General features: G+C 39.2%; 1 protein-coding gene across 1 annotated transcript in view; it reads left to right on the top strand.

Moving 5' to 3' along the window:
- The first annotated feature begins 2,717 nt into the window (after window positions 1–2,717).
- LOC119774543 (apolipophorins-like) overlaps window positions 2,718–13,109 on the top strand; it is a 46,307-nt gene continuing 35,915 nt past the window's right edge. The window contains exons 1-9 of the mRNA XM_038272073.1: window positions 2,718–2,870; window positions 2,961–3,008; window positions 3,129–3,295; window positions 3,657–3,727; window positions 3,893–4,058; window positions 6,181–6,318; window positions 6,390–6,555; window positions 6,644–6,786; window positions 9,182–9,285. Coding sequence (XP_038128001.1) covers window positions 2,807–2,870; window positions 2,961–3,008; window positions 3,129–3,295; window positions 3,657–3,727; window positions 3,893–4,058; window positions 6,181–6,318; window positions 6,390–6,555; window positions 6,644–6,786; window positions 9,182–9,285 — 1,067 coding nt within the window. The 5' untranslated portion in view covers window positions 2,718–2,806. The remainder of the gene's footprint in view (window positions 2,871–2,960; window positions 3,009–3,128; window positions 3,296–3,656; window positions 3,728–3,892; window positions 4,059–6,180; window positions 6,319–6,389; window positions 6,556–6,643; window positions 6,787–9,181; window positions 9,286–13,109) is intronic.

Raw genomic sequence — 13,109 nt, 5'->3', positions numbered from 1 at the left:
CATCCATCCATCATCCACCCATCATCCATCCATCCATCCATCCATCATCCATCCATCCATCATCCATCCATCCATCCATCCATCATCCATCCATCATCCATCCATCATCCATCCATCCATCATCCATCCATCATCCACCCATCATCCATCCATCCATCCATCCATCATCCATCATCCATCCATCATCCATCCATCATCCACCCATCCATCATCCATCCATCATCCATCCATCCATCATCCACCCATCATCCATCCATCATCCATCCATCCATCGTCCATCATCCATCCATCATCCATCCATCATCCACCCATCATCCATCCATCCATCCATCATCCATCCATCCATCATCCATCCACCCATCATCCATCCATCCATCATCCATCCATCCATCATCCACCCATCATCCACCCATCATCCACCCATCATCCACCCATCCATCATCCATCCATCATCCACCCATCATCCATCCATCCATCATCCATCCATCCATCCATCCATCCATCCATCATCCATCCATCATCCATCCATCATCCATCCATCCATCATCCATCATCCATCCATCCATCGTCCATCATCCACCCATCATCCATCCATCATCCATCCATCCATCGTCCATCATCCATCCATCATCCATCCATCATCCACCCATCATCCATCCATCCATCCATCCATCCATCATCCACCCATCATCCATCCATCCATCATCCATCCACCCATCATCCATCCATCCATCCATCCATCCATCCATCCATCATCCATCCATCCATCATCCACCCATCATCCATCCATCATCCACCCATCATCCATCCATCATCCACCCATCATCCACCCATCATCCATCCATCATCCACCCATCATCCATCCATCCATCATCCATACATCCATCCATCCATCCATCCATCATCCATCCATCATCCATCCATCATCCACCCATCATCCATCCATCCATCATCCATCCATCATCCACCCATCATCCATCCATCATCCACCCATCATCCATCCATCCATCATCCATCCATCATCCACCCATCATCCCTCCATCCATCATCCATCCATCATCCACCCATCATCCATCCATCCATCATCCATCCATCCATCATCCATCCATCATCCATCCATCATCCATCCATCATCCATCCACCCATCATCCATCCATCCATCCATCATCCATCCATCCATCATCCATCCATCATCCATCCAGCCATCATCCATCCATCCATCCATCATCCATCCATCATCCATCCATCCATCCATCCATCATCCATCCATCATCCATCCAGCCATCATCCATCCATCATCCATCCATCCATCATCCATCATCCATCCATCATCCATCCATCCATCCATCCATCCATCCATCCATCCATCATCTATCATCCATCCATCCATCCATCCATCATCCATCCATCCATCATCCATCATCCATCATCCATCCATCATCCATCCATCCATCATCCATCCATCATCGATCCATCCATCATCCATCCATCATCCATCCATCCATCCATCATCCATCCATCCATCCATCATCCATCCATCATCGATCCATCCATCATCGATCCATCCATCATCCATCCATCCATCATCCATCCATCCATCATCCATCCATCTATCCATCCATCCATCCATCCATCCATCATCCATCCATCATCGATCCATCCATCATTCATCCATCCATCCATCATCCATCCATCCATCCATCCATCCATCATCCATCCATCCATCCATCATCCATCCATCCATCATCCACCCATCATCCATCCATCCATCCATCATCCATCCATCATCCATCCATCCATCATCCATCCATCCATCCATCCATCATCCATCCATCCATCATCCATCCATCCATCCATCATCCATCCATCCATCATCCATCCATCCATCATCCATCCATCATCCATCCATCCATCCATCCATCCATCCATCATCCATCCATCCATCCATCCATCCATCCATCCATCATCCATCCATCCATCCATCCATCATCCATCCATCCATCATCCACCCATCATCCATCCATCCATCATCCATCCATCCATCCATCATCCACCCATCATCCATCCATCCATCCATCCATCCATCCATCCATCCATCATCCATCCATCCATCATCCATCCATCCATCCATCCATCCATCATCCATCCATCCATCCATCCATCCATCCATCCATCCATCCATCCATCCATCATCCATCATCCATCATCCATCCATCCATCCATCCATCCATCCATCCATCATCCATCCATCCATCATCCATCCATCCATCATCCATCCATCCATCCATCCATCCATCCATCATCCATCCATCCATCATCCATCCATCCATCATCCATCATCCACCCATCATCCATCCATCCATCCATCATCCATCCATCCATCCATCATCCATCCATCCATCCATCCATCATCCATCCATCCATCCATCCATCCACCATCCATCCATCCATCCATCCATCCATCCATCCATCCATCCATCATCCATCCATCCATCCATCCATCCATCCAAGCAGAGGTATATGGATACTTTAGGTTTTTAAACATAATCCTCCATTTTCTCCATGTCTCTAATTTAAACCATACTTCTTCGTGTGTTTTTAGTGTCAAGGCTTTGCCAAGTGATTCGCCCATCAAGTGTTTGTAGCTTTAGCTTGGGAGCTGCTTCCTGATATGCTGCTGGGAGCAGTACGGGTCACAGTAGATGTCGGCGTACAAGCCGGCTCATTCAGTTAAAGGAACAGAGCTCGGCTTTCATCTCACACACATGTTGAGCTTCTGAGGGACCTGCTCTGATCCCCGGGTGCCATGGCCGGATCTGTGTCGCTGCTCGGTTACAAACAGGTTATCCTCATTTTTTCACTTCTCTCTGGTAAGTGTTCACATTTCTTCTCAATATGTCAGTGGAGAGATTAGAATTTCCAGTGGGATCAGAGGTTTTACTGGACCTTATGTTTAGCAGGTGGCTGTCGTCTGGTGGAAGCAACTCGCTGTGACTCAAGTTGTTCTGGTGAGATTTTGAGATTTTTTTTTTACTGCACAAAATAAACCCTCAAATATTAAGAAAAACAAGTCAAATCATTTGAAGACTGGCAACAAGGATTGGATGTGTTGATCTCTACACCTTCAGGATCTCCACACGCTGACCTCTCAGGTCAGAAAGGTGTGAGATACACCTACAGGTACAGCACATCTATCACCACCACCCTCCATGGCTCAAACGGTGGCAGGAACGGCCTGGCCCTGGACTGCCTGGTGGATATCCAGGTCGTCTCCAACTGTCACCTAATGATGCAGGTCGGCTTTGGCTCCAAGCTGTTCTTTGGTTTTCTACACTGGAAAAAACATCTAGAGATTAGTAAAAATGTCTTAAATTAAGTGTATTTATCCTTAATTTGAGGTAAATTAGGTAGTTTTCCAATGGAATGAGTATTTTTACTCTTAAAATAAGATAATAAGATAACATGCATAATATAATGCAATTGTGTTTTCTTATTTTAAGTATAAATTGTCTTGTTCCATTGGAAAAAATGTCTTTTACTTCCTCAATCCAAGAACAAATGCACTTATTTTAAGAAAAAAGGACTTATCTAGATTTGGATTTTTTCCGGTGTAAAAAGCACAGAGTGGTGGATTTAAGCGTCTGCTTTTCCGACAGATAAGGAGCTCCCAGATAAAGCGTCTCTCCCCTCAGAGGGAACACTCTGTCCTGCATTTAAAAACTTTGAGGTAACACCCTGTCAACGTTTCGGTTGCTGCGTACAACTGGCAACTTTACATCCTTCTGATTTCTATCCTTTATTGGTTCAGATGTGGCTCCTCTGTTTGTTCTCTTGTCTTGGGAGGAAGGATGAGGGGGGGGGGAACTGCTCATCTGGTGTTTTTGTTTCCCAGGGAGTCACTGGAGAAAACACGCCTCAAGTTCTCCCTCCAGGGGGGGAAGGTCACAGCCGTCTGTCATCAGGAGGGGGAGCAGATGTGGGCCCTGAACATTAAAAGGGCTCTGCTGAGCATGCTCCAGACCTCCCCAAAGGTCTCCAAATTCAAAGACGAGACTGAGGTGAGACAATATTCAACCTGCTACACTGGAAAAAATCACAATCTAGATAAGTCATTTTTTTCTTAAAATAGGTGCTAAAAAACAAAAAAAAAAACAAATGCATTGTCTTATTTCAAGTGCATATTATCTAATTATCTTATTTCAAGAGTAAAAATACTCATTTACCTGCTCAAATTAAGGGTAAATACACTTAATTTAAGACATTTTTACTTGTTTCCAGTGTGTCTGGCCAGACAAGATTAAGTTTACTGTTTTATAATATATATATATATTATTTTTTTTTTATTTTTTTTTTCCAGTTTTCGTGTTTTTTTATTAACTGCCTCCAGAGATGGGAAGTAACGAAGTACAAATACTTCGTTACTGTACTCAAGTAGATTTTTCTGATATTTTTACTTTACTTTACTACTTATTTTTATGGCAACTTTTTACTTCTACTCCTTACATTTTTACACAAATATCTGTACTTTCTACTCCTTACATTTTAAAAAATTGGCTCGTTACTTTAGTTTTGAATCATTTCAATGGAGTTACCGTTATTATTTTTCACGTCATCAATACCAAATTCAATCTAATTGGATGGGAATCTACGTTGCATTTGACGCACCACTACAAGATGAATCGACAGATTCGGCGGTATTCATTGGCGGCAAATCATTGCAGCTTGGTGGCGGTGGCGTTAGCATAGTAGCATGGACGACGAGATGATTGAAAATGAACACAACGGAGATCTAGTCCTATTGGCAGACATCCATTTAAAATGTAGGCAACAGCATGAAAAAAGTGGTTTCTACTTTTACTTTTATACTTTAAGTAAATTTACAAGCCTGTACTTTGTTACTTTTACTTGAGTAAAGAAGTTTAATCAGTACTTCCACTTTTACCAGAGTATTTTTTGACATAAGTATCTGTACTTTTACTCAAGTACGGAAAGTGAGTACTTTTGCCATCTCTGACTGCCTCCATCATTCACTAATGCATCCTATCTGAGACGTGAGCCAAAAACCTGACAAGCAAAGCAAAAAGCTGCATTTTTTAGAAGAAGATTCCAACCAATTAAAGCTTTTAAATCAACTCATTTCATGGAAACCTCTGAATCCGTTTTTACGAAATTAGTTTTCTCTTTTGTGTACCAAAAAGGAAAAACTGTTAATTGGATGAACTGGTGAACTGGAAGGTGACTTGAGATGACACGTGTTGTAAATTGGTGCCATAGAAATAAACTGAATAGAATTGAACTGAAAATTACTTCCATGATATATGTAAAATAATCTACTGAATTAAATGGTTTTCTTTGCCAGTTTAACAACTGCTGCTACTCCGTCTGTTTTCTTACACTAAATAAGTCTTTTTTTTTTTTATTAAGTGCATTTGTTCTTGAATTAAGGAGGTAAGTCGGACATTTTTCCAATGGAACAAGACAATTTACATTTACAACAATAAAACACAATCACATTGTCTTATTTCAAGTGCATTTTATCTAATTATCTTATTTTAAGAGTAAAAATACTAAAAATCATCTAATTTACCAACTCAAATTAAGGGTAAATACACCTAATTTAAAAAATTTTCGCTGATTTCTACAGCATGAACTAGCATTTAACATGTCAAACCTTTAGACTTAGACATGTTTTATTGTCAACTCGTATACACAGAGTGAAAACAAAATGAAATTTGATGCATAAAGCTTTTTAACAGTGACTGAGCGGCTTACAACAGAGAGAAACATTTCCATTTTAAGGTGCAGCAGAGATCGACAATGTAGACGGTGCAGGAGGAAAGTCATGCACTGCAAAATCAATCTAGAAATAAGTAAGAATTTCTTAAATTAAGTGTAGTTACCCTTAATTTTAACAGGTAAATGAGGTAGTTTGCCAATGGAATGAATATTTTTACTCTTGAAATAAGATAATTAGATAATAAGCACTTGAAATGCGATTGTGTTTTTTATTTTAAATGTAAATTGTCTTGTTCAGTTGGCAAAGTGTCTCACTTACCTCCTCAATCCAAGAACAAATGCACTTAATTTAAGAAAAAGTGGCTTATCTACATTTCTATTTTTTCCAGTGCATTGGGTTTGCTCTTATTCTCCTGTTGTTTTTAATGACCTGCTTTCCCTCAGACCGACGTCCACGGAACGTGCACCAGCAGATATGAGAGACAAGGAGCTGCGCTGCTGAAGAGCAGGGATCTAAAACGGTGCCATCGCTCCAGACTGGCCGAACTCTGGCCTCACTCCGTAGCTCTGACTGAAGATACTGTAAGTTCTGATCCTACAAGGGATTATTTCAGGGTTTAGGTTGAGCTAAAAGATTGTTTCCTCTTCACTAGATGGTGCAGATGGAGCTGCACTGCATTCAGCGCCCTGGAGAGACGATGATGGAAGAAGCAAACTGCACTGAAGTGGTGACACTGGAAGCTTCAGGGCCCGTTAGGACCAAGAGTGTGTCTGTGTTGATGCTGCTCAAAGCGCAGTCAGGAGCCTCTTTAGGAGCAGGTCAGGCTAACATTTCTACCATCATGCTTTAGTAGCACTGCTTCCTAACAGCCATGCAGCCAATCCTTATATCCCTCTGTCTTTTTAGGGCCCCTAAATCCTGCTGTACTTACTGACCTGCAGTTTGAGGATGACGACGCCTCGAGGCTGCGAAAAGCCAGGCTGACAACGCCGCAGAAAGTTATCCAGACCGTCAGATCGTTATGCAGGACGGCCTCAGATCCACAGCTGGTAACCTGCAAACATAAGAGCCTCCCGTCTATTTTAACCATGTTTTCTGGTCTATACTATAGCTTATATTAAGGTCAGTCACTATGGAGCGAATTTTGTTCCTTTATTGTTGTAAACATTGGATATTAATATAAAAAAAGCACATTTTATTAACAGAAATAAAATCCAGATGTGAAAAATTGCTTTGAAATCTATTAAAAAGAAGGCCTTTTGTAAAACTCAGAAATATGAAAAAGTGAAAATATAAAATCTCTAAAGGAACATGTTTACAACAATGTGAAATAGAAATTTTTTAAGTATTTTTTTTTAAATAAAACATGAAAACAAAAGTATAAAACAAAATTTGAGAGAGAAAAATCGGTGAAAAAAGAAAAAATCTGAGAAAACAGGAACGTTCAACCCAAAAACTTTTATTGATTGAGAAGTTTTTCCAAAGTTTAATATTAGACTCAAAAACAATAGAGTAACAAAGTACAAATACTTTACTTAAGTAGCAATATTGGCTGTCTATATTTTACTTGAGTAATTATTTAATTAACTTTTTACCTCGACTGCCTTCATTTTAAAAATAGAGTCATTAGTTTTGTTTCAGTTTAGCTCATTTTCATTCTGGCCTGTTGCTATTAAAAACAAAAAACAAAAAAAAAAAACATCAAAATAATTTATTTCACATTGACAATTACCGTATTCTCCAGACTATAAGTCGCTACTTTTTCCCACGCTTTGAACCATGCAGTTTATAAGAAGCTGCAGCTTTTCTGTGGATTTTTTTCTTACACTACAAAAAATTTAAATCTCGATAAGTAATTTTTTCTTAAAATAAGTGCATTTGTTCTTGGATTGAGGAGGTAAAAAAAATTGTGCCAATGGAACAAGACAATTTACACTTAAAATAAGAAAACACAATTGCGTCGTCTTATTTCAAGGGCATTTCATCTAATTATCTTATTTTAAGAGTAAAAAAAAACTAATTCCATTGGCAAACTATCTCATTTACCGACTCAAATTAAGGATAAATACACTTAATTTAAGAAATTTTTACTTATTTCTAGATAGTTTTTCCAGTGTACAGTCAGAGGAAGTCACACTTTCTTAAATTTCTTAAATTAAGTGTATTTACCCTTAATTTGAGTCGGTAAATGAGATAGTTTGCCAATGGAATGAGTTTTTTTTTACTCTTAAAATAAGATAATTAGATGAAATGCCCTTGAAATAAGACGACGCAATTGTGTTTTCTTATTTTGAGTGTAAATTATATTGGTCCATTGGCAAAATGTCTCTTTTACCTCCTCAATTCAAGAACAAATACACTTATTTTAAGAAAAAATTACTTTTCTAGATTAATTTTTTTTATTCCAGTGCAAAGCTGGAAATTACAGAATAATGGGCTAATTTTTTTTTAGCATAACATGCTATCAGCGGTACGATGGAGAACAAATGTCCTGAATTCACACATTTTAACATTTATTTGCTGCGTTTAAGCTGCTGAACCAATGAAGAGACTGAGCTCAACTCCTGCAGAGCTGAAATAAAGAGCTGATGAAGCTCCATCTTTCAGTAGAAGCTCTAACTGCTGTGAGCTAACAAGCTAACGGAGGCTAGCATTCTTCCTCCCTACTCCAGGGGATATAAATAGAGCGCCCCCTACAGGTTTGGTGGGAGACAGTTCAGTAGATATCAGCTTATAGCCGGTGCGCTCTATAGTTCAGTAAATACGGTAGTTTCTCTGTAGTTGGACTCGGTGCTGCCCCAACTTGTTGCTCACCACATACCAAAGTAAATCATGTTATCAAGATGATGCAAAGTTAAATGTGACGATGGTACCATTAGTTATAAAACTAAGAAAATGAAGTCTAAGGGTCTTCTGGCTTTAACAGTTTTACCTGCATTACTTTTACTTTTATACTTTAAGTAGTTTTTAAAATGGTACTTTTACACTTTAACTGGAGTAAAAAGCTTAAATTGATCCTCTGACTTCTACAAAAGTCTTTTTAAACAGCAGGATTTATACGTCTACTGCAGTAATAAACATTAAAGGACAGCTCTGAACACCAGTGACCCCCCCAGCAGTTACTGCAAATTACAAAATGGATTCTTATGCTTGTATTTCTAAAGGAACAAAATCCTGCAGATAAATATTGCTCCTCCTCTGTGTGGTCCATGAGAACATGTTTGTATTTGTGAGTCATGTCGCCCCCTGGTTGCCCCGCTGGGGTTAACCACGTTCTCTCTCTGTCTGTGAAACTGCTGTGTTTATATGGTTTTATTTCAGAGAGTCTGACCTTACTCCCCTTTCATTGGCATTTAATTCCCACCCTGGAGAAACCATAGACGAGTAATACCATGAAAACAATGCAAATTCATCGGTTTGAATCATTTTTGGATCATCTTTAAGGTTTCACAAGAGCTCCTGCAGCTGGTGTTCCAGCTTAAAGACATGACGCTGCCTCAGCTCAAGATACTTTGGCAAGAGGCTTCTTTCAAGTGCAGAAATGACTGGTCAGTACCCACCTGTTCTCTAATGGTTGTTGTTTCATGCTTGTTACACTAGAAAAATGATCTAGAAATAAGTAAAATCTTCTTAAATTAAGTTTATTTTCCCTTAATTTCAGTAGGTAAATGGGATAGTTTGCCAATGGAATGAATATTTTTACTTTTAAAATAAGATAATTAGATAATATGCACTTGAAATAAGACAATGCAGTTGTGTTTTCCTATTTTAAGAGTAAATTGTCTTCCATTGGCAAAATGTCACTTTTTCCTACTCAATCCAAGAACATTTTAAGATTATTTTAAGAAAAAATGACTTATCTAGATTAGGTTTTTTCCAGTGTTGTACCTGTTTCCCACTGGCTGAAAAAACCTGGGAACAATGGCTGATGAAGATTCTCAGTCATCCAGGTCATAGTCATTCCGTAAAAGTTCAGAAAAATCCACTGGACTTGGTTTCCAAGGCTTGAAGACGTTTCTCCACTGAGTCTTTATAGACAAAGCCTTGTATCGCTTGGAAACATGCAAATGGAACCGATGAGTGGGTCGTTTGGTTCCATCGTTAGCCTGTAATATCTAAGGAGGTATTGTTCACCCGCTGGAGCTGGTAGGTCGGTAACGACCGACTCTTAACAATCATAGACATCCCCCCCCTTTAACGACCGACCTTCAGAATCATAGACCCGTTTCAGATATTACAGGCTAACAATGGAACCAAACGACCCATTCATCGGTTACAATTTGCATGTTTCCAAGCAATACAAGGCTTTGTCTATATAAGACTCAAACTCACTGCGGACATTTGAATTGGGAAAGCTTCCTGGAGAGGTGGAGAAACGTCTTCAAATCTTGGAAACCAAGTCCAGTGGATTGTTTTTTACATTTTTACAGAACCTGGGAACAATGGGCTTTTAGTTGCCACGGTAACAGCTCACTGACGCATGTCTATCCAGGTCAAACGACTCGGCAAGCGACCGGTGTTAAAATCTCCTCTGCTATGATAGGCACTAACTTACGTGACACCCTTGAACGCATCGTACAGACGTGAACACGCACTGCATGAAAAGTGGGATTTTCGTCAATATACGGCACTGTAGATTGTCGTGGAACTTCAGGTTAGCGGCAGTATACGGCAATTTGCAGGCTTCGCCGAAAACTCCCGTAAATTGTCAGAAATTGAATTTCTTAGGCAGTGTTCCCCCCATGCCTCCCCCCCATGGAATTCTAGGGGAGGCTTTAACATGTAAATGAACATGCTGTGAGCTATACAAATGCAAACCAGGGTTGCAGGGGGGGTTTTATCCCCCCTGCAACCCTGGGTAAGAAAATCTCTGATACAAAGAGATCAGGTATAGCCTCTTACATTTTAGCTTGAATTGATTTATTTAATTAAAGTATAGAGACCAAAACAGATCTTTAGCTGACAGAGCAATACATTTAGAGCAGTAATTATTTTTTTTTAAATTTGCATTTAAGATAAAAAATAAAATGTTGTCTGTCAATATGCTCAATTCACAATTACTTAAGTGGAAAAGTTTCAAGAAATGATTCTGAGATGATTCACTTTATAACATGGCGCATTATCCTGTTGGAAGTAGCCATCAGAAGATTGGTACACTGTGGTCATAAGGTCATAGGTCAGCATGCTAAATTGGTTTTAAGTGGCCCAAAGTGTGGCAATAAATATCCCCCAAATAGATGGTAGAAATAGATCAGGCCCAGTATAGCCTAATTATAGACTCTTACATTTTAGCTTGAATTGATTTATTTAATTAAAGTACGCTAGATTACTGTGTATGCAAATGTTATGTAAAAAAAATACACAAAATAATTTACTTCAAAAATTAGTTTTAATCAGAATCAGTTGGCTGTAATGGTTAATTTTTTTTTTTAGATTTCCACTTTTTTTTTTTTTTTTGTTATTGAATATATAAGAAAACAATAACAATCTCAAATAAGTCAATAACAAATATTTCAATACAAGAAGAAATATCACAACTCCTGCTTTTGAAAAATAAAATTAAATGCACAGGCTGGAACAAAGTATAAAATTAAATAAAATAAATAAAATAATAATAGTAGTTAAAGTAAATTAATCAGTGGGGACTACCAACTGAAATTCTTCAATTAACTCAAACAATTTAATTGCATTTAAATTCTGCATCTTTCTCAGACATCTTTTGAAAAGGGAAAGTTCATTTTTGAGAGCAGAGATTGAGAGGGAGCATTTTGCATAGCGACATTTATGGATATAATACTTTGTTACAATTATTAGAATATTGATTAAAAATTCCAAATTTTTTTTCTTTAATGGATAAACCGAATTGAATGTTTTGCCAGGAAATAAAATCTAAATTTATTGTTTTAGAAGACAGAAAGGTTCGAAGTTGATCCCATAAGTTTAATACTTCTTTACATTCATAAAAAAGATGTTTAGTTGTTTCCAATTGAGTTGTACAAAAGCCACAATTCTCAACATTAAACTTAAATCTCTCTCTTAAAAACTCATTTGAAGGATATATGTTATTTATTATTTTAAATTGTAATTCTTTATATTTAGGAGGAATTGGGAATTTCAAATAATTTGTCCTAATTTTGACTATCATAGATTTCTTAAAAGTTTGTAAGAGAGCTGTGCTTTTTGTTCTTCCTGGGTACATATTATTTATAGAATATTGATTCAAAAACTTGTTGTTGCATTTATTATCTCTAATGTCCACCTGCTCAAATTCAATCTTATGGAGACAAACAATTGCAATTGCAAACAATTTATAGGTGCATTACCGCCACCTTCCAGAATGGAGCGACGCGAGCTCTTCTCGCGAGTCCTTCCGTATAACAATGACGTCGTATGTGATTGGAGGAGCCTGATGAGCCTTCGGCCCCATCGTCCAATCACGTGTGAGCTTTTGTGCACTACGACTTCTCGCGAGACCAGCATATTAGCAGACATGTTTGTGTTGTGAACTTAATCTCCATTTACCGTGTTTGTATTTTGTTGTTACGTGAACAATGGCTGCACGACGTCTCGCGTTCAACTCGCCTCCAACTGCTCTTAGTCCACAACTTTCGGCCAGCCCGCAGACTGACGAGAAGAAACTGCTGATTGCTATCAGCGGACTGTCTCGTCAGCTTGCCCAACATACTGCCGACATGAATGAGCGCCTCACTCAGCTGGAGAATTCGATGCTACGAACTCGAGGAAGAGAGGACGGGTGCACAACGCCACGCTAGCGGTAAATATATGTTCGATTACTGGTAGCTATGCTAAAAGCAGCCTAGCTTAGCTAGGCAAGCTAAAGACAACCTAGCCTAGCTAGGTAAGCTAAAAGCAGCCTAGCCTAAAGCTTTATTAAAGTGTATTTTTTGTGATTCACAGGAAGCAATATGCCGTCTTAACAACTCGGAGACTAATTGCAGGCGCTATGAACCGGAGCAGGGGTAAGGTTTAAAGAATATGCTTTCATTCTGCGGAAAAAGGACATGGATACGGATGGATACCGACCATAGCTGTACTTTTTTTTTTTTTTTCACAGACTACAGTCGCCTCACAATGAGGCGGTGACCTCCTATTTGCTCGGATTTGCACGATGTTGATAAAGACGACATTGTGTGGAAGTGACTCGTTTTAATGTTTTCTCCTTCCTTGTTACTGTGACTTGCGTTTGATTTTTTTTTTTTTTATTCATACCACTCTCATTTAATTGTTTTCCAGCTGCCTGTAAGACGTATTATGAGACGGTATGCAGGAGCTTCAGATACACGCTGCCAGCCAGCACGCTGCGTGCGGAGGCTGCCAGGCTATCTGCTCGGAGTCGGGCCAGAAGAAAGAG

This window comes from Cyprinodon tularosa, unplaced genomic scaffold (assembly GCF_016077235.1).
Source record: "Cyprinodon tularosa strain WSP-4 unplaced genomic scaffold, ASM1607723v1 ctg816, whole genome shotgun sequence".
Classification (NCBI taxonomy): domain Eukaryota; kingdom Metazoa; phylum Chordata; class Actinopteri; order Cyprinodontiformes; family Cyprinodontidae; genus Cyprinodon; species Cyprinodon tularosa.
This window is presented reverse-complemented; position numbering and strand designations above follow the sequence as displayed.